This window comes from Festucalex cinctus, chromosome 1 (genome assembly GCF_051991245.1).
Source record: "Festucalex cinctus isolate MCC-2025b chromosome 1, RoL_Fcin_1.0, whole genome shotgun sequence".
Taxonomy (NCBI): domain Eukaryota; kingdom Metazoa; phylum Chordata; class Actinopteri; order Syngnathiformes; family Syngnathidae; genus Festucalex; species Festucalex cinctus.
Window position 1 is genome coordinate 63,606,855 of NC_135411.1, and position 18,936 is coordinate 63,625,790.

General features: G+C 49.1%; 1 protein-coding gene across 5 annotated transcripts in view; it reads right to left on the bottom strand.

The window, feature by feature from the left end:
* grin2ba (glutamate receptor, ionotropic, N-methyl D-aspartate 2B, genome duplicate a) overlaps window positions 1–18,936 on the bottom strand; it is a 204,570-nt gene that overhangs the window by 41,009 nt on the left and 144,625 nt on the right. For all 5 annotated transcript variants that reach the window (XM_077501309.1, XM_077501293.1, XM_077501315.1 and 2 more), the window contains 3 exons: window positions 16,251–16,365; window positions 6,781–6,989; window positions 6,442–6,613 (listed from right to left, as the gene is read on the bottom strand). In XM_077501309.1, the coding sequence (XP_077357435.1) occupies window positions 6,442–6,613; window positions 6,781–6,989; window positions 16,251–16,365 (496 nt within the window). The remainder of the gene's footprint in view (window positions 1–6,441; window positions 6,614–6,780; window positions 6,990–16,250; window positions 16,366–18,936) is intronic.

Sequence of the window (18,936 nt, forward strand, 5' to 3'; positions counted from 1 at the left end):
GTGTGCAAGCGTCTCAGCTGGCGTGTGTGTGTATCCTAACTCATTATATCATTGCCAATAAGATTTCAGAAGAATATGAATGGCAATGGAATTTCTGACACTTGCTTTAGTGAACAAAAACTTCACAAAAGCAATTACTGACCACCCTCCATTTTGATGTACAGTAGTGTAAGTGATCTCAGAAAGTGTTCAATCGTGTGCTGAGGCACGCCCCTCCAATGTGTATGTGTGAGAGTGTGGGCATGCGTCTGAGCATCAGTCCAGATTTCAGTCCATTAGGAATTTGAAATCTACTGTCATTTTGGCTCTTTTCCAACTGGAGAAGGACACAGCCTGCCTCTATCAGACAGGGGTGGCTACAGCCGAACCATCTGCATTTTTAGTGGGAGAGGATGTCAGAAAGAGAGAGCAAGAATCAGAGGGACTGACATTTGAGTAATAATCAGTTTGCATCCGTGTGTCTGCACTCGTGCCTTTGCTCTCTTCCCTGTGTTTGTTGCTTGTGTGTGCCTGCACCCGCCCTCACCTCACACCCTCACTCCTAATGACCATTCATCTGTGGAGCCGAGAAGAAGACAGCACATTATGACGCTTTTAGCAAGGGTGATGGAGTTTATTACAGGTGAGCACACTTATAGCTCAGTGCACACTAAAGACACCAGGCGGCCCGGCAGGGTAACTTAAATGGCTTTATATAATAGATTAAATGGGGCAGTTTAATATTGTCATGTTTTGGTTCTGTTTGGGGTAGGTTTTGCTTTGTTTTTGTTGGGTTTTGAGTTTGTCATGTTTATGTTCTGCTTTTCTTGTCTTCCCTAGTCTCGTTAAGCCTTGCCATGTCCACCTGTGTTTGCCTGCCCTTCCTCATGTGTCAACCAATCAGCTCCCCCTTCCACTTGTGTCTTGCCCAGCTGTGTCTCGTCGTGTGTAATTAGTGTGTGTACTTAGTCATCGGTTTTCGTTTCAGTTCTTGTCGGTTCATTGTTCTTGTTTCCCCACGTCCATGCTCCCATAGTTAAGTCTGCTCGTGTATTGTTTTTCCCTTCGGTATTTTGTTATTCTTTGTTACCAAGCCCTGTTTGCAACTTTAGTTTTGTTTGATTAAATTTACTCCATTTTCGCACCTCTGCCTCCCTGACTTGTCCGCCTCCTGCATTTGGGTCCACCACCACACTTTCGAGTCCTGACAGAATGAACCGACCACGAAAGGACCCAGCAGGGAGCCGGTGCCGACCGGCACGACGTCGGCCAGCTCCCAGACGCCATCAGCCTGTTGACCAACCCCGTTCCCTCTATGTGGGTTCAGCTTTCTCTTCTGGTACTTGTGTCTCCGTGTTCCCCTCACCTGTTAAAACCTATTTATCCAGTTCACCACCTTATGATTCCCATTACAGTTATTTAAGTGATTCTGATTTGGAACTCACAGACACAGAGTTAAACATTTCTGATTTTGACACCAGTTTTTGTTCACCTAGTGAGTCTCCCCGGGCACTTCCTTATGACACGATTTTGTCACCCCACGTTTTTGTTGACCACGATCCCGAGTTTGATTTTGATTCAGAGTTAGAGGATGATTGTGAAGTGAGTGAGCACACCAAGTTTGGTTTGAGTGCGAGTGAAAGCTTTTATAGTTTTTTGTTTGCACGTTCCCCGTCACGTCAAGTAGCACCTGTTTCCGCGTCACCTGGTTCCCCGTTGTCTCGAGTTCCCCGGTCCCTTGGTCAACAGGCTGGTGTGACTACAGCCCCAGCTTCCCGCAGACAGAGGAGGAGGCAGAGGCGACCCAAGCCACAGCCTGTGCCGCTGCCGCCGCAGCCCCTGGCCGCTTCGCCTGTGCCGCCGCAGCCCCTGGCCGCTTCGCCTGTGCCGCTGCCGCCGCAGCCCCTGGCCGCTTCGCCTGTGCCGCTGCCGCCGCAGCCCCTGGCCGCTTCGCCTGTGCCGCTGCCGCCGCAGCCCCTGGCCGCTTCGCCTGTGCCGCTGCCGCCGCAGCCCCTGGCCGCTTCGCCCGGGCCGCCACCTCCTGTTCCTCGTCAGGCGGCGCATGGAATGCGGCCGCCGCCTCCTGTTCCTCGTCAGGCGGCGCATGGAATGCGGCCGCCACCTCCTGTTCCTCGTCCGGCGGCGCATGGATTGCGGCCGCCGCCTCCTGTTCCTCGGCCGGCGGCGCATGGATTGCGGCCGCCGCCTCCTGTTCCTCGTCAGGCGGCGCATGGAATGCGGCCGCCGCCTCCTGTTCCTCGTCCGGCGGCGCATGGATTGCGGCCGCCGCCTCCTGTTCCTCGTCCGGCGGCGCATGGATTGCGGCCGCCGCCTCCTGTTCCTCGTCCGGCGGCGCATGGATTGCGGCCGCCGCCTCCTGTTCCTCGTCCGGCGGCGCATGGATTGCGCCCGCCGCCTCCTGTTCCTCGTCCGGCGGCGCATGGATTGCGGCCGCCGCCTCCAGCTCCTCGACCGGCGGCGCCTGGCCAGCGGCCGCCTTCGCTTGCACCAGTTCCGGCGGCGCCCGGTCAGCGGCCGCCTTCTCCACCAGTTCCGGCGGCGCCCGGCCAGCGGCCGCCTTCGCCAGCATCAGTTCCGGCGGCGCCCGGGCAGCGGCCGCCATCGCCTGCACCAGTTCCGGCGGCGCCCGGCCAGCGGCCGCCATGGCCTGCACCAGTTCCGGCGGCGCCCGGTCAGCGGCCGCCTTCTCCACCAGTTCCGGCGGCGCCCGGCCAGCGGCCGCCTTCGCCAGCATCAGTTCCGGCGGCGCCCGGGCAGCGGCCGCCATCGCCTGCACCAGTTCCGGCGGCGCCCGGCCAGCGGCCGCCATCGCCTGCACCAGTTCCGGCGGCGCCCGGCCAGCGGTCGTCATCGCCTGCACCAGTTCCGGCGGCGCCCGGCCAGCGGCCGCCATCGCCTGCACCAGTTCCGGCGGCGTCCGGCCAGCGGCCGCCTCCAGCTCCTCGTCTGGCGGCGACCATCCCGCCGCCCCCTCTGCTACTCGTCGGGCGTCGAGGACGCCCTCCTGACCGGCCCCGCCGGGTCCTCCTCGTCGGGCGTCGAGGACGCCCTCCTGACCGGCCCCGCCGGGCCCTCCTCGTCGGGCGTCGAGGACGCCCTCCTGACCGGCCCCGCCGGGCCCTCCTCGTCGGGCGTCCGGGACGCCCACCAGACTGGCCCCTCCGGGCACTCTTCGTTTGGCGTCCGGGACGTCCACCAGACTGGCCCCGCTGGGCACTCTTCGTTTGGCGTCCGGGACGTCCACCAGACTGGCCCCGCTGGGCACTCCTCGTTTGGCGTCCGGGACGCCCACCTGACTGGCCCCGCTGGGCACTCCTCGTTTGGCGTCCGGGACGTCCACCAGACTGGCCCCGCTGGGCACTCCTCGTCTGGCGTCCGGGACGCCCACCTGACTGGCCCTCTGGGCACTCCTCGTCTGGCCACCTCTAGGCTTTTGGCATTTTGTTTGGTTTTTTTTGGACTGCCCTCGATAGTGGGCCACGCACCCTCCCGCCTGTTTTTGTTGTTTATGGACCTTATGGGACATCTGGGAGCTGTCCCTTGAAGGGGGGGTACTGTCATGTTTTGGTTCTGTTTGGGGTAGGTTTTGCTTTGTTTTTGTTGGGTTTTGAGTTTGTCATGTTTATGTTCTGCTTTTCTTGTCTTCCCTAGTCTCGTTAAGCCTTGCCATGTCCACCTGTGTTTGCCTGCCCTTCCTCATGTGTCAACCAATCAGCTCCCCCTTCCACTTGTGTCTTGCCCAGCTGTGTCTCGTCGTGTGTAATTAGTGTGTGTACTTAGTCATCGGTTTTCGTTTCAGTTCTTGTCGGTTCATTGTTCTTGTTTCCCCACGTCCATGCTCCCATAGTTAAGTCTGCTCGTGTATTGTTTTTCCCTTCGGTATTTTGTTATTCTTTGTTACCAAGCCCTGTTTGCAACTTTAGTTTTGTTTGATTAAATTTACTCCATTTTCGCACCTCTGCCTCCCTGACTTGTCCGCCTCCTGCATTTGGGTCCACCACCACACTTTCGAGTCCTGACAAATATAAATTGAATAGGCAGGAGCGAGAAAAATTGACACGTCGTCATGGTGCCTGCGACTTGTGAAGGTTAGGCAGACTTGTCTGTTCTCACAGATGGACACAGCAGTATTTTCAAACTGTGACCTTTGAGCTGCTATTGATCTGCTTACCTTTTCCTTCATTACCAAACGGTTAGCCAGACAGCACAAGCGCACCTTGCTGATGTATGAAAACTGACAGCGAGCTTTGACCGGGACCGGGGCTCTATTATAGAATGTTAAGAGCCCACTGCCCTAAATGCTTTGGGCGGCTCAAAATCGAAGGTATGAAAACAAATTTCCATGAGGAAATTCATCCTTTAGACGGCGAAGCTAAATATAGCAGAGTTCATTTGGCCTTTGGGAAGAAAGGCAGACACTTTTTCACCTTCGCCCACATATAATTGCAAAAATCACTCGTGATATACTCTGGCCAGGTTTATTCAAACCAACCCAAAAGAAGGTGTCGGTATACTGATGGCAACTTCCCTATGCAAGCAGGGAGAGCATAGTAGCATCACTTTTTCGAAACACAGTAAATTTTATAGAGTTTATTTTGCTTTAAACCAAGTCTTAGTCCCACTGTCCCACTCTAAACAGAGTAAAATTTACACAGGGAAGAGTGTACAAGGTAATTGGCCTATTCCATGAAAAAACCTAGTAACATTTTTCCACTCAGAAATTCTAAACAAATTTTAGAAGTTTTTTTTTTTTTAGTACATTTTAATAGTTTATTTAAAAAAAAAGTTGAACAAGGGTTGAGGACAGGGATGTAACGATATCCAAACATCACGATACGATATTATCATGATATGGACACAATACAATAATTATCACGATATTGTGGGGGGCGTTGGCGATATTTAAAAAACATCACAATATCGTAAAAAAGAGAGCTCATACTAAAAAAAAAAAAAGAAGAACAATATTGTGATTTTGTACATAACAGCAATGCATATAAACCACCTACAATCTCTAATATCAATATTGAGGCACTTACTTGCTAATGCAAGCACACATTCATCGCTTCACAAGCAAATTAGGTTCCCCTTCATTTGACAATTAGCATAGATTTTAAACATAGAAGGCCAAAACATCCCCAATGAAAATTAAATTGCAGTAATAAACAAGCCACTAGAGGGTGCGAGAACTGCACAAATGGAAATCAACCTGACTTTTTTAACAGATGTGGTCCTTTTAAATATTGTGAACATGACGACGACGATATTGTGGTAGTTTTAATATCGCGATATCACGATATTGCCCTTATCGTGACATCCCTAGTTGAGGAACTAACTAACGACCTTCAGCTTGTGAGACTGCCACTCTACCACCTGAGCTATGCCATTCCTACTTATTGCTAATATCTAAAAGGAGAACATTATTTTTTTGACACAACCAATTAGGGATGTAACGATACCGGCAATATCATGATATTGCGATATTAAAACTGCCACAATATATCGTCGTCGTCATGTCACAATATTAAAAGCAGTACCTCTGTTAAAAGTCGGGTTGATTTCCATTTGTGCAGCTCTAGCACCCTCTGGTGGCTAGTTTTTTAGTGCAGTTTAATTTTTACAAGGCATATTTTGGCCCTTATATGTTTGAAATCCATGCTAATGTTCAGATGAATGGGCACGTAATATGCCTGTCAACCGAGTCAATATGTGGAGGAACTCAATGCGTGATTGCATTTCCAAGTAAGTGCCTCAATATTAAGTTTTAATAGTTTATTTAGAGTGTGGCCAAATGGAGACTTTTTAGAGTAAAATGTACTCTACAAAATTTACCATTACACTCAAAATGTGACAATAATAGTACTGTATACTAGTACTGAAGTGGCATAAATTTGCGTACTTGACTTGGACAAGCTGAACTATTTCCACAATACTTGCTAGATCATTGATGATGGCTGGGGATGAACTAGGGCATAGGTACCCAAGTCCGGTCCTTGAGAGCCCCTACGAGCCTGTTTTCCATGTCTCCCTCTTCCAACGCAGCTGACCCAATCAAGCTCATCAGCTCAAACTTTGCAGAAGCCTGATCATGAATCAGCTGTGTTGGTGGGAGAAACATGGAAAACAGGCTGGATAGGTGCTCTCAAGGACTGGACTTGGGCACCCCTGATCTAGGGGTTGAGATCAACACAAAAATCCTTGTTCAAACTGTTCCCATAAAGCTGGAATCATAAAATTGTCTTGCTCAAAAGAAGAATTAAAATTCAGGGGTCTAGTTCAAACCCTGATCGATTCCTTAATTAGTAATAATGAAACCTTTGTTGATAGTGTGCATAGGACAGTTCAATAATTGACCTCCAGTTGACATTTGTCACCCTTCCATGCGCACTTAGAAATCTTGCACATGTTTACAGACTGAAACATTCAAAAGAACCTACTTACCTCTCCTACCATGCCATTCCAAGTTCCGTTGATCTTCTTGCCATGTTTGCCATTCGTAACCAGATACAAATCATATGTGAACTTGACTGACTTGGCGATCTTCTTGAGGATGTCAATACAAAAGCCCTTACAGCAACGTTTGATGTAGATCCCCGACTCCTTCGTCTGATTCCTGCATATGTAGATGAAGGCACAACACATGAGTAGTTCCTTTCATTCATGAAAAACATTTGCCCTCAGGCGAGTTATGTTGTAACTAAACATAGCAGCGTGAATAGTATTTAGCGTACATAGCATTTATGTTCCCAAATAATTCAGACAATAATTTCAGCATCTCACAATGTTTTGATCTGTTTCCGGCAGGGCACAGTGTTCCTCATGCAAGTCCCGCTAAGTGGGTCCACGTCTTCCACGATGACGAAAGGAGCTTCCTCCAGCGTCACGATGGACAGGTGGTCGTCCTCCCTGGTTGCAATTCCACCATATAGTTCATAGCGAGGCCACACGTGGTACTTCATGGAGAGGGAACCATTCTCCCATTTGCCCACCTGTACATTCATATGGCATATACAAAAAAAAAAAAAAAAAAAAAGATGGCTTGAATTGGTTGGATATTGGTGAGGATCTGATCAATAACGTAAATTTATGTTCACCATTACATGCCATTGTAGCATGAATGGGACTGTCCACCCTCCAGAATAATACATGTCCATTATTCTGCATGAACCTGTAAGAAGGACAAACAAAAATAGGGGAATCTACTATTTCACTTTTGATAATGTCAGCCTTGGTGGAGGTCTGAGATCCACTGAATAACATTCGACTTAAATCAGTGGTTCGTAAGTAACAGGTTTGATTGAACCTCAGGTGTTTGGTGGTGTCATGTTTTGGTTCTGTTTAGGGTGGGTTTTTGCTTTGTTTTTTGTTGGGTTTTGAGTTTGTCATGTTTATGTTCTGTTTTTCTTGTCTTCCATAGTCTCGTTAAGCCTCACTGATGTCCACCTGTGTTTGCCTGCCCTTCCTCATGTGTCAACCAATCAGCATCCCCTTCCACTTGTGTCTTGCCCAGCTGTGTCTCATCGTGCTCAATTAGTGTGTGTACTTAGTTTTCGGTTTTCGCTTCAGTTCGGGTCGGTTCATTGTTCTTGTTGCCCCACGTCCCTGCTCCCATAGTTAAGTCTGCTCGTGTATTGTTTTTCCCTTCGGTATTTTGTTATTCTTTGTTACCAAGCCCTGTTTGCAACTTTAGTTTTGTTTGATTAAATTTACTCCGTTTTCGCACCTCTGCCTCCCTGACTTGTCCGCCTCCTGCATTTGGGTCCACCACCACACTTTTGAGTCCTGACAGAATGAACCGACCACGAAAGGACCCAGCAGGGAGCCGGTGCCGACCGGCACGACGTCGGCCAGCTCCCAGACGCCATCAGCCTGTTGACCAACCCCGTTCCCTCTGTGTAGGTTCAGCTTTCTTTTCTGGTTCTTGTGTCTCCGTGTCCTCCTCACCCGTTAAAGCATATTTACCCAGTTCACCTCCTTGTGATTCCCTTTACAGTTATTTAAGTGATTCTGATTTTGAGCTCACAGACACCGAGTTAAACTATTCTGATTTGGACACCAGTTTTTGTTCACCTAGTAGTTCCCCCAGTGCACTTCCTTATGACACAATTTTGTCACCCCACGTTTTTGTTGACCACGTTCCCGAGTTTGATTTTGATTCTGACTTAGAGGATGAATGTGAAGTGAGTGAGCACACCAAGTTTGGTTTGAGTGCGAGTGAAAGCTTTTATAGTTTTTTGTTTGCACGTTCCCTGTCAAAGTCACTTACACCCCTTCCTAGTCTTGTTTCGTCTGTTGATGCACCCCTTAACTTAGTCCCTGGTGTGTCTCGAGTTCCCCGGTCCCTTGGTCAACAGGCTGGTGTGACTACAGCCCCAGCTTCCCGCAGACAGAGGAGGAGGCAGAGGCGACCCAAGCCGCAGCCTGTGCCGCTGCCGCCGCAGCCCCTGGCCGCTTCGCCTGTGCCGCTGCCGCCGCAGCCCCTGGCCGCTTCGCCTGTGCCGCTGCCGCCGCAGCCCCTGGCCGCTTCGCCTGTGCCGCTGCCGCCGCAGCCCCTGGCCGCTTCGCCTGTGCCGCTGCCGCCGCAGCCCCTGGCTGCTTCGCCTGTGCCGCTGCCGCCGCAGCCCCTGGCCGCTTCACCTGTGCCGCTGCCGCCGCAGCCCCTGGCCGCTTCGCCTGTGCCGCTGCCGCCGCAGCCCCTGGCCGCTTCGCCTGGGCCGCCACCTCCTGTTCCTCGTCAGGCGGCGCATGGATTGCGGCCGCCACCTCCTGTTCCTCGTCAGGCGGCGCATGGATTGCGGCCGCCACCTCCTGTTCCTCGTCAGGCGGCGCATGGATTGCGGCCGCCACCTCCTGTTCCTCGTCAGGCGGCGCATGGATTGCGGCCGCCACCTCCTGTTCCTCGTCAGGCGGCGCATGGAATGCGGCCGCCGCCTCCTGTTCCTCGTCCGGCGGCGCATGGATTGCGGCCGCCGCCTCCTGTTCCTCGTCCGGCGGCGCATGGATTGCGGCCGCCGCCTCCTGTTCCTCGTCCGGCGGCGCATGGATTGCGGCCGCCGCCTCCTGTTCCTCGTCAGGCGGCGCATGGATTGCGGCCGCCACCTCCTGTTCCTCGTCAGGCGGCGCATGGAATGCGGCCGCCACCTCCTGTTCCTCGTCAGGCGGCGCATGGATTGCGGCCGCCACCTCCTGTTCCTCGTCCGGCGGCGCATGGATTGCGGCCGCCGCCTCCTGTTCCTCGTCCGGCGGCGCATGGATTGCGGCCGCCGCCTCCTGTTCCTCGTCCGGCGGCGCATGGATTGCGGCCGCCGCCTCCTGCTCCTCGACCGGCGGCGCCTGGCCAGCGGCCGCCTTCTCCTGCACCAGTTCCGGCGGCGCCCGGCCAGCGGCCGCCTTCGCCTGCACCAGTTCCGGCGGCGCCCGGCCAGCGGCCGCCTTCGCCTGCACCAGTTCCGGCGGCGCCCGGCCAGCGGCCGCCATCGCCTGCACCAGTTCCGGCGGCGCCCGGCCAGCGGCCGCCATCGCCTGCACCAGTTCCGGCGGCGCCCGGCCAGCGGCCGCCATCGCCTGCACCAGTTCCGGCGGCGCCCGGCCAGCGGCCGCCATCGCCTGCACCAGTTCCGGCGGCGCCCGGCCAGCGGCCGCCATCGCCTGCACCAGTTCCGGCGGCGCCCGGCCAGCGGCCTCCATCGCCTGCACCAGTTCCGGCGGCGCCCGGCCAGCGGCCGCCATCGCCGGCACCAGTTCCGGCGGCGCCCGGCCAGCGGCCGCCATCGCCTGCACCAGTTCAGGCGGCGCCCGGCCAGCGGCCGCCATCGCCTGCACCAGTTCCGGTGGCGCCCGGCCAGCGGCCGCCTTCGCATGCACCAGTTCCGGCGGCGCCCGGCCAGCGGCCGCCTCCGCCAGCGTCAACCCTGGCGGCGCACGACTTGAGGCCGTCGCCTCCAGCTCCTCGTCTGGCGGCGACCATCCCGCCGCCACCTCTGCTACTCGTTGGGCGTCAGGGACGCCCTCCTGACCGGCCCCGCCGGGCCCTCCTCGTCGGGCGTCGAGGACGCCCTCCTGACCGGCCCCGCCGGGCCCTCCTCGTCGGGCGTCGGGGACGCCCTCCTGACCGGCCCCGCCGGGCACTCCTTGTCTGGCGTCGGGGACGCCCTCCTGACCGGCCCCGCCGGGCCCTCCTCGTCGGGCGTCGGGGACGCCCTCCTGACCGGCCCCGCCGGGCCCTCCTCGTCGGGCGTCGGGGACGCCCTCCTGACCGGCCCCGACGGGCACTCCTCGTCTGGCGTCGGGGACGCCCTCCTGACCGGCCCCGCCGGGCACTCCTCGTCTGGCGTCCGGGACGCCCACCGGACCGGCCCCGCCGGGCACTCCCCGTCTGGCGTCCGGGACGCCCACCGGACCGGCCCCGCCGGGCACTCCCCGTCTGGCGTCCGGGACGCCCACCTGACTGGCCCCTCTGGGCACTCCTCGTCTGGCGTCCGGGACGCCCACCTGACTGGCCCTCTGGGCACTCCTCGTCTGGCCACCTCTAGGCTTTTGGCATTTTGTTTGGTTTTTTTTGGACTGCCCTTGATAGTGGGCCATGCACCCTCCCGCCTGTTTTGTTGTTTTTGGACCTTATGGGACATCTGGGAGCTGTCCCTTGAAGGGGGGGTACTGTCATGTTTTGGTTCTGTTTAGGGTGGGTTTTTGCTTTGTTTTTTGTTGGGTTTTGAGTTTGTCATGTTTATGTTCTGTTTTTCTTGTCTTCCATAGTCTCGTTAAGCCTCACTGATGTCCACCTGTGTTTGCCTGCCCTTCCTCATGTGTCAACCAATCAGCATCCCCTTCCACTTGTGTCTTGCCCAGCTGTGTCTCATCGTGCTCAATTAGTGTGTGTACTTAGTTTTCGGTTTTCGCTTCAGTTCGGGTCGGTTCATTGTTCTTGTTGCCCCACGTCCCTGCTCCCATAGTTAAGTCTGCTCGTGTATTGTTTTTCCCTTCGGTATTTTGTTATTCTTTGTTACCAAGCCCTGTTTGCAACTTTAGTTTTGTTTGATTAAATTTACTCCGTTTTCGCACCTCTGCCTCCCTGACTTGTCCGCCTCCTGCATTTGGGTCCACCACCACACTTTTGAGTCCTGACAGGTGGAGGTCAAGACATGCACCCAACTCGCATGATTCATGATGACATACTGCTACATTGGCTATCTGTGCTGCTGGGAATTTGGTGCGTTCAGTCGTCGACTTGTGTCTGTTGTGATGGTACGTCGTGTGATTTCTTCATTATTTGAATCCCTTTATACTATGTCGAGCAAAGAAAAAAAAAGTGGTCGGACTTATTCACATGTATAACAGAACGTATGGTGTTGCACAGGGTTAAATTGTGGAGACTTGTTTCCATTGTATAAAGCCTGGTTCACACGGCAGGAGAATTGGCCCGATTTTATCCCCAAATTTCCCCTCCCGACAATCGTAAGGACGCGCCGAGACGCAACCGATAATCTTCACAGATAATCCTGCCGTGTGTGTTGTCACCACACACGGCGCCTCCCGATATCGGCGCTCGGAAGGACCCCTGACTTGAAATCAGGCATATCCAACATGTTGGATTTTTTTGGCCCGATTTCGCTCCGTCCAGCAGATTGACAGTGACGTGCAGCCAATCAGAAAGCGAGCCAGCGAGGAAGCCGGTGGGGAATCCAAAATCAAAACAGTCATGACGCAGCAGAAAGTCCGTGCTCACGCTATTACACTCTTTTTATTTTTTAAAATTATTTGTATATATATATGTATTTTTTTCTAAATACACGCACACACATTCTCCACAAATAAACAAGGTCTCCGGGTGGGACGCCAACCCGCGCCGCCAGCACCGAGCGGAAGACAAGCGATGTCTCGCCAGTGCCCATTTACCTTTAAATAACACCTTTTCTTTTTATGCTGCTTTTTCGGCTGAAAACCAGGATCGACTCATGTTGACAACTCGGAAGCCACGTTTAATCTCGAGAGGTTTTGCGAGACTTCCCGTCACATTCTTGAATGAACTCGGCTCGTGTGGGGTGTGTCGATTGTGCAGTGTGGCCGCACACCACGCACGGTACGTTTGAAACTGGAACTCCCGTGATTTTTTCTCTTCACGTGTGGTGTCTGTCAAAGATTGGAAATCGGCCGACAATTTTAAAATCTTGCCGTGTGAACCAGGCTTAAGGCGCACCTCATTATAAGGCGCACCTTCAATGAATGACATATTTTAAAACTTTTTTCGTATATAAGGCGCTACAGTAGAGGCTGGGGTTACGTTATGCATCCATTAGATGGTGCTGCGCTAAAGGGAATGTCAACAAAACAGTCAGATAGGTCAGTCAAACTTTATTAATAGATTAAAAACCAGCTTTCTGACAACTCCATTCACTCCCAAAATGAATAAACAGCTGTTTTGTTATTTTCTCTGAGGTAAAGTATTAGTATTAGCTAGCGATCCAAGATGGCGGGATCTTCTGTGCAAGCGCATCACCGATCGTGCAGGGTCACCGATAGCGTTTTGACAGCGAGACCTGTTGTGGCTCAATATTGATCCATATATAAGGCGCACTGGATTATAAGGCGCATGGTCAGCTTTGAAAAAATGTAAGGCTTTTATATATATATATATATATATATATATATATATATATATATATACGGGCGGCACGGTAGTCGAGTGGTTAGCACGTCCGCTTCCCAGTTCTGAGGTCTCCGGTTCGAGTCCAGGCTCGGACCTTCCTGGGTGGAGTTTGCATGTTCTCCCCGTACCCGCGTGGGTCTTCTCCGGGTACTCCGGTCTCCTCCCACATTCCAAAGACATGCATGGCAGGTTAATTGGGCGCTCCGAATTGTCCCTAGGTGTGCGTGTGAGTGTGGATGGTTGTTCGTCTCTGTGTGCCCTGCGATTGGTTGGCAACCAGTCCAGGGTGTCCCCCGCCTACTGCCCAGAGCCAGCTGAGATAGGCGCCAGCAGCCCCCGCGACCCTTGTGAGGAATAAGCGGTCAAGAAAATGGATGGATGGATATATATATATACACATAACTTTCAATGGGTTTGGTGAACGTGGAAACTGGTGGGGTTCAGTTCCTCAGATCAGGTTAAGAACCGCTTACTTAAATACGGCATTACGGCATTGCTAGAAACAACATTCTATACATACATATTTTTCTCACAAGTAGTCTTACTTTGTTGTTTTTGAACACCCATCAGTCTGAAAAAGCAACAACAATAAGGGAAGGAGGGAGAGAGAGAGAGAGAGAGAGAGAGAGAGAGAGAGAGAGAGAGAGAGAGAGAGAGAGAGAGAGAGAGAGAGAGAGAGAGAGAGAGAGAGAGAGAGAGAGAGAGAGAGAGAGAGAGAGAGAGAGAGAGAGAGAGAGAGAGAGAGCTGGGACCGGAGCTGAGAATGATTGGAAGGTTAAGCTGAAGGACAAGACTGAATCTGAGAAAAGAGCAGAATTCAGATCAGGAGTAAAGAGACGGTGAAAAGATTAAATGAGAAGGAAGAGAGAGGACGAGCAGATAGATATAAATTCTGTTGTGAGAAGCAACGACAGACGAGATGGAAGACGGATGAAGCCAAAGAGTCACATGACCTGCCGGTGACGGGGCTCATTCGGATGCAAAATGCCGCCTCGTCCGTGCAGGAGCGTCCAGCTGCTGTCTGGAGGACTGGCCAAGCCCTTGTGGCTCTCCTCCAACCAAGAGTCATCAATTAGGCCATTTCTTCAGTTGCTGGTCACATGACACCACTCTTGGAGACTCTTCTGATGCTCTTTCCTTCAAGTGTCCAGCGTATTCAGTCCACTTGCGGAGGTGGAAATGGCTATGGATCCTCCAATGAGTCAAAGCAATAACAGGAAATATGGCACCAGTTTGTCGAGCTGTGACACTTGTACACAAAAATATTACACGGCAAGGAACTTGTCGGGGCTGCCTGTAGTGGATCATTTTAGGCTACTGTATGTATCCCATAGGGGGAAGTGCATCTCTCCTCTGTGAACATGTAACACAGACAAAGATGGAGATGAGAGGCTGAACATGACTGGACACTCCAGAGTCGTCACACTCCTTCAAAAGGTGCCAGGAAGGACGCTTGTAAGATCCGGAACTCATTAGAATCCACAAAAGCAGTTCAGCTGGAAGTCAAGCTGAGAATTAAACATGAGCGAGAACGCGAGAGGGACTGCGAAGAAGAGGGGGGAACGGGAGACAGAAGGGGAGACGCTCACCTTGTTCCCTGATCAGAGGACAGAATATAGATTGGAGGGGTAGAAGAGAGAAAAACAAAGAATAGAGAAGAAGAAGAAGAGTCACAGAAGTCAGCTACAAGGGTGGGGAGGAGGCGGGTGTGCACACTGACTTTACAGGTGGCGACGTGTTTGGGGTTTATTTTAGGATATGACAGTGGGTCTCAAGATTATTAACCTATGACCTGTCACATCTGGACTTTCTCCGCATCTGCTCCAAACATTTTCTTAACTCTTAATGATTTTGTAATTATAAAGAGAAAACAATGTCATTTCACTGTTTGCACAGCTACAGGATTTTTTGAAAAAGGTACACACATTTATTTATTTTTTTACCCTCAAAATGGCAGTTTTATTACAAAGTAGCATCATATTAGATCTACTGTAATGTAATGTACTGTTAAACCAAAGAAATAAAATGACTGACAATATAAATACAGTAGTCATTATATTATATAAATATATTTCTAACCTTGTAGGCTACACCTTCCGGCTGATTTATTTCATATCGTACCTGTACGGTAATTCATTTCCGGTTCCGGCCCTGTCACAGCCGTTATGGAGTATAATTCTCTCTCCAGACACATATTAAATTGTCTGCTATTTTACCGTTCAAAGTTGTGTACACTTTTTAACGTTGTCCCAGGCAGACCTATGTGAAAAGTGTACTCGATCACCCAAGCACTTGGTTTTCAAATGTACATGTCAATTTTAGCTTAGCAATTAGCATGGCTTCTCCGTCTTCTGTTGTCATGAACTGGAGTTTGGATCCCAAAGCGCAGACACAAATAAGATTTTAACTATTTATTCATATCGAGAGGCGTACGTGGAACAAACTTGACTAGATGAGAAACAAAGAGAGTTGCACAGAGAGACAGTGGTAACAGAAGTAATAATCTGACAGACACACACTTCTCAGGAGGCTTATATAGACAAGGAATTGATCTGATTGGTTGTTGACCAGGTAAAGGGATTAAAAATTCCTGACATCACATAGCTCTTGAAGTCACATAACATCACATAGCCTAAAACCAGTTGAAACTAGATGCTGGTTACATCAGTTCAAAACAGACACTTGTTACATCAGTACATAACAGACACTTGACCTCACAGTCATGAACCCAACTTAACATGACATGAACTCAAACTTAACCCTGGCGTGACCCCAGACATGACATCTGTTTACTTTGTTTCGTCATCCTTTCATGAAAACAAAACTTATCAAGTGCGGCATACTCCGTTATGTATTTAGCTGCACGAGCCAGCTCGCTATTAGCTAGCTGGTGTTGGCGTAAGTAGCCACGAGCTTTCCTCAATAGTCCAAAAACAGCAGAAAGCAGCAAGGATGGGTGACGGTACATCACTGTCAATACTTATCATTAATTGTGCTTTTCCTGTTCATCTTTTAATAAAGCATTTAAAAACCCTAATAATGGCAAAAAAAAAAAAAATTAAAAACTTTTTAAAACAATCAAAGGATTTGATGGGATATAATGAGAAACATGTTTGAGATGGGAGAACCAAAGGGAAGGGTAATATTCTAAAACGACTTGAACACGGTGCGGTGGTGAGCGGCTTGTGATAATTAGCAGCTTTGGCAACCATTCATTCAAAAACACCACTCTGGAGCCCGTGCTGCAGCATGCTGCTCAAAGGCACCTTCACCAATGTGATAATATCTAATCAGTGCGGTGCCTATACAGCTTTGGGCTTAAAATGCTTCCAAACTGGAAATGTGATGATGAGGAAATCAGATATTTGCGCCCCCATCAGGCATTCCAATTACTAAACTAACTTGCTGTCATTGCTAATACTCACTTTTACATTATTCAACTGCGATAATTCATCATTATTACATGTGAGCATGACCAAAATAAGGGAACAAAAGGGATTTGGTTGGTCTGACAGGATTTTACTTATACAAAGGTGGTCTTTGTGTGTCTTAGCTACTTGTAAAATGTGACAAAAGTACAAAAAAAATGCACAGACAAACGTACCCTGTCCCACTGTCTGTCCTTGTTGAGCAGAATGATGACCAGCTTGGGGTGCATCTGGTAGCCATCCTCACTGAACGACAGATTACGGCCCTCAAACGTCACATTCATAAGGTACCTGAGTGGAGAAAAACAATAGAGAATTTTGATTTGATTAGAGTGCATTTGACATACTGAAGATATATTGTACTGTACAGTTTATTGTACAACAGCTTCATTAAAAAAATAAATAAAATGCTATCACAAAAATAATAACATGAATGTAATCTTTATCATTGTGGTTGTAGTGTGCAGTGTTGTAGAAATCATACTGAGAGTTATTTGTAATATTTGTCATCTACTTGTGACAAAGAGCCACGTGCCTACACTGTAAAAAATTATAACCTGCTTAACTCATTCACTGCCTTTGACAAGTATACTTGTCAATTGTATTTTTTAGAGCGGTGCTAAATGGGGGCGAATCTGAGCATGCTCCACTGTAAATATCAAACTTGGAAACAACTTTACTGATGCCCAACCACCGGTAGATGACATCATTGCCCCATTTTATAGGAAATAAACACAGTTTCAGAGTCCATGGGAGAAATGGCTGTATTTTGGCAAACCTACATTTTTCTGCTGTCAATTATAAAAGAACGGGACGGGACAAAAAGTAGGGAGTCTATTCTGTTATTTGGTAGATTCGGTTTATATATAATTATTGAATGGAATATGACGTGAGTATTGGAAATGTAAAAATTTTCTATAATGACTGGCAGTGAATGAGTTTTAAACTAAAAATAAATAAATAAATAAATAAATAAATAAATTTAAAAAAAAAAAAAGGACCACAAAGTGGTAGTTGTCATCCATTGTGGCCCTTTATTTATTACGTAGTCAGTCACATTGTTTTTTTCCTTTTGAATTTATCAGCAGGTCGCATTGTGCCACACGACTATGACATCACACTATTTACATAATTGAAAAAGCTATCGCCGCCATCCTGCTCTCGCACCCCGCTGTAGAAGCACGAGCCAGACGAGGATTTACTGTTCCACATTCTACTGTGACAAGCTGAACTCAAATTGAGCCCGGCGGAGTTGTGCCTTGAGATTATGCTCACTCACTCAATATCTTCTATTCTGAACTACGTCCGAATGGCTGAAATCCACACACAAAGAAAGAAGTGGTCTGGGAATCTATAATAATAATAATAATAATAATAATAATAATAATAATAATAATAATAATAATAATAATAATAATAATAGTAATAGTAATAATAATAATAATAATAATAATAATAATAATAATAATAATAATAATAATAATGACTAAAATGAAAATGAAAACAACACAGTAAAAAAAAAAACACGAAAATTCACACAATCTATTCATAAGAAACGAAACGCGTGTTGGAGAAAAGAACCACTCATAAACCTTTCAGTGTTCATTGCACTTTATTCAATGTTCAAACATGTACATTCTCTTGTGCAGCTGTAAGATCATCCATCCATCCATCCATTTTCTAGACCGCTTATTCCTCACAAGGGTTGCAGGGGGTGCTGGCGCCTATCTCAGCCGGCTCTGGGCAGCAGGCGGGGGACACCCTGGACTGGTTGCCAGCCAATCGCAGGGCACACGGAGACGAACAACCATCCACACTCACAAGCACACCTAGGGACAATTCGGAGCGCCCAATTAACCTGCCATGCAGGTTGGAATGTGGGAGGAGAGCTGTAAGATCAATCTCTAGCAATTATGCAGTTTTTTATTTAGGTTAAAACTAAGTTATATTATTATCAGTTCAACATGTTTCGTTGAAACAATAAAAACACTGCTGTGTATTAAATGTTTCTTGCGTGTTAAACTACAGTTACAAATAGGTGTGTTATAATTTTTTGTATAAAAGTTGAAATTATGCTGAAGGAAAGTATCAATAAACTCAATTTAGTCAACTAAAATTGCTCTTTTTTTTGTCTACTAAAATTGTGATTTATTTTCGTCAACTAAAATTGGATTAAAACTAAAATACAGGGTGTTCCAAAATGTTTGACCCCATTTCGCAGGCCAATAATTTTGACAATTTTCTGCCACTTGGTGTTGAACATTTATGAAAATGTATCATAGAACCATCAAATATTTGTACTTTTCTTTGTAAATTTAACCAATAAAACTTATGACCTTCAACATAAAGTGTATTTAGTTTCATTAAGATCTATCAAGTAGTTTCCGAGACATGAGCATTTAGAATGGGGTCAACCATTTTGGAACACCCTGTACAATCAGATGACTAAATTATTACTAAAATTTGAATTAATTTTCGTCAAAAAACTATGGCTAAAACTAAATTAAAATTTCTTGTCAAAATTGACACTGCTTACTTGAAAAGCCTGCACTGGGGGAATTCCAGTCGCAAAGCAGCAGACACATCCACGTCAAAATTTAGCAGTAATAAATTAAAGGGCCAGTAACGTGAAAAATCTACTTCATCGAGGTTTTAGCCATGTTAAAATGCTAATTCATCACCAAAAACATCACAGAAGTGGTGTTTTCCTTCATTCGCCCCTCTTTGAGAAATTCAAGATAATTCTGCTCTCCAAGCACCAGCCCCACCCAACCTGGGAAAACAAGTGGGTACTCACTCTCTGATGTCATCGGGTGTGGGACCACCCCCGCACCGCCTCTGCAGACTAAACACACTCCCACT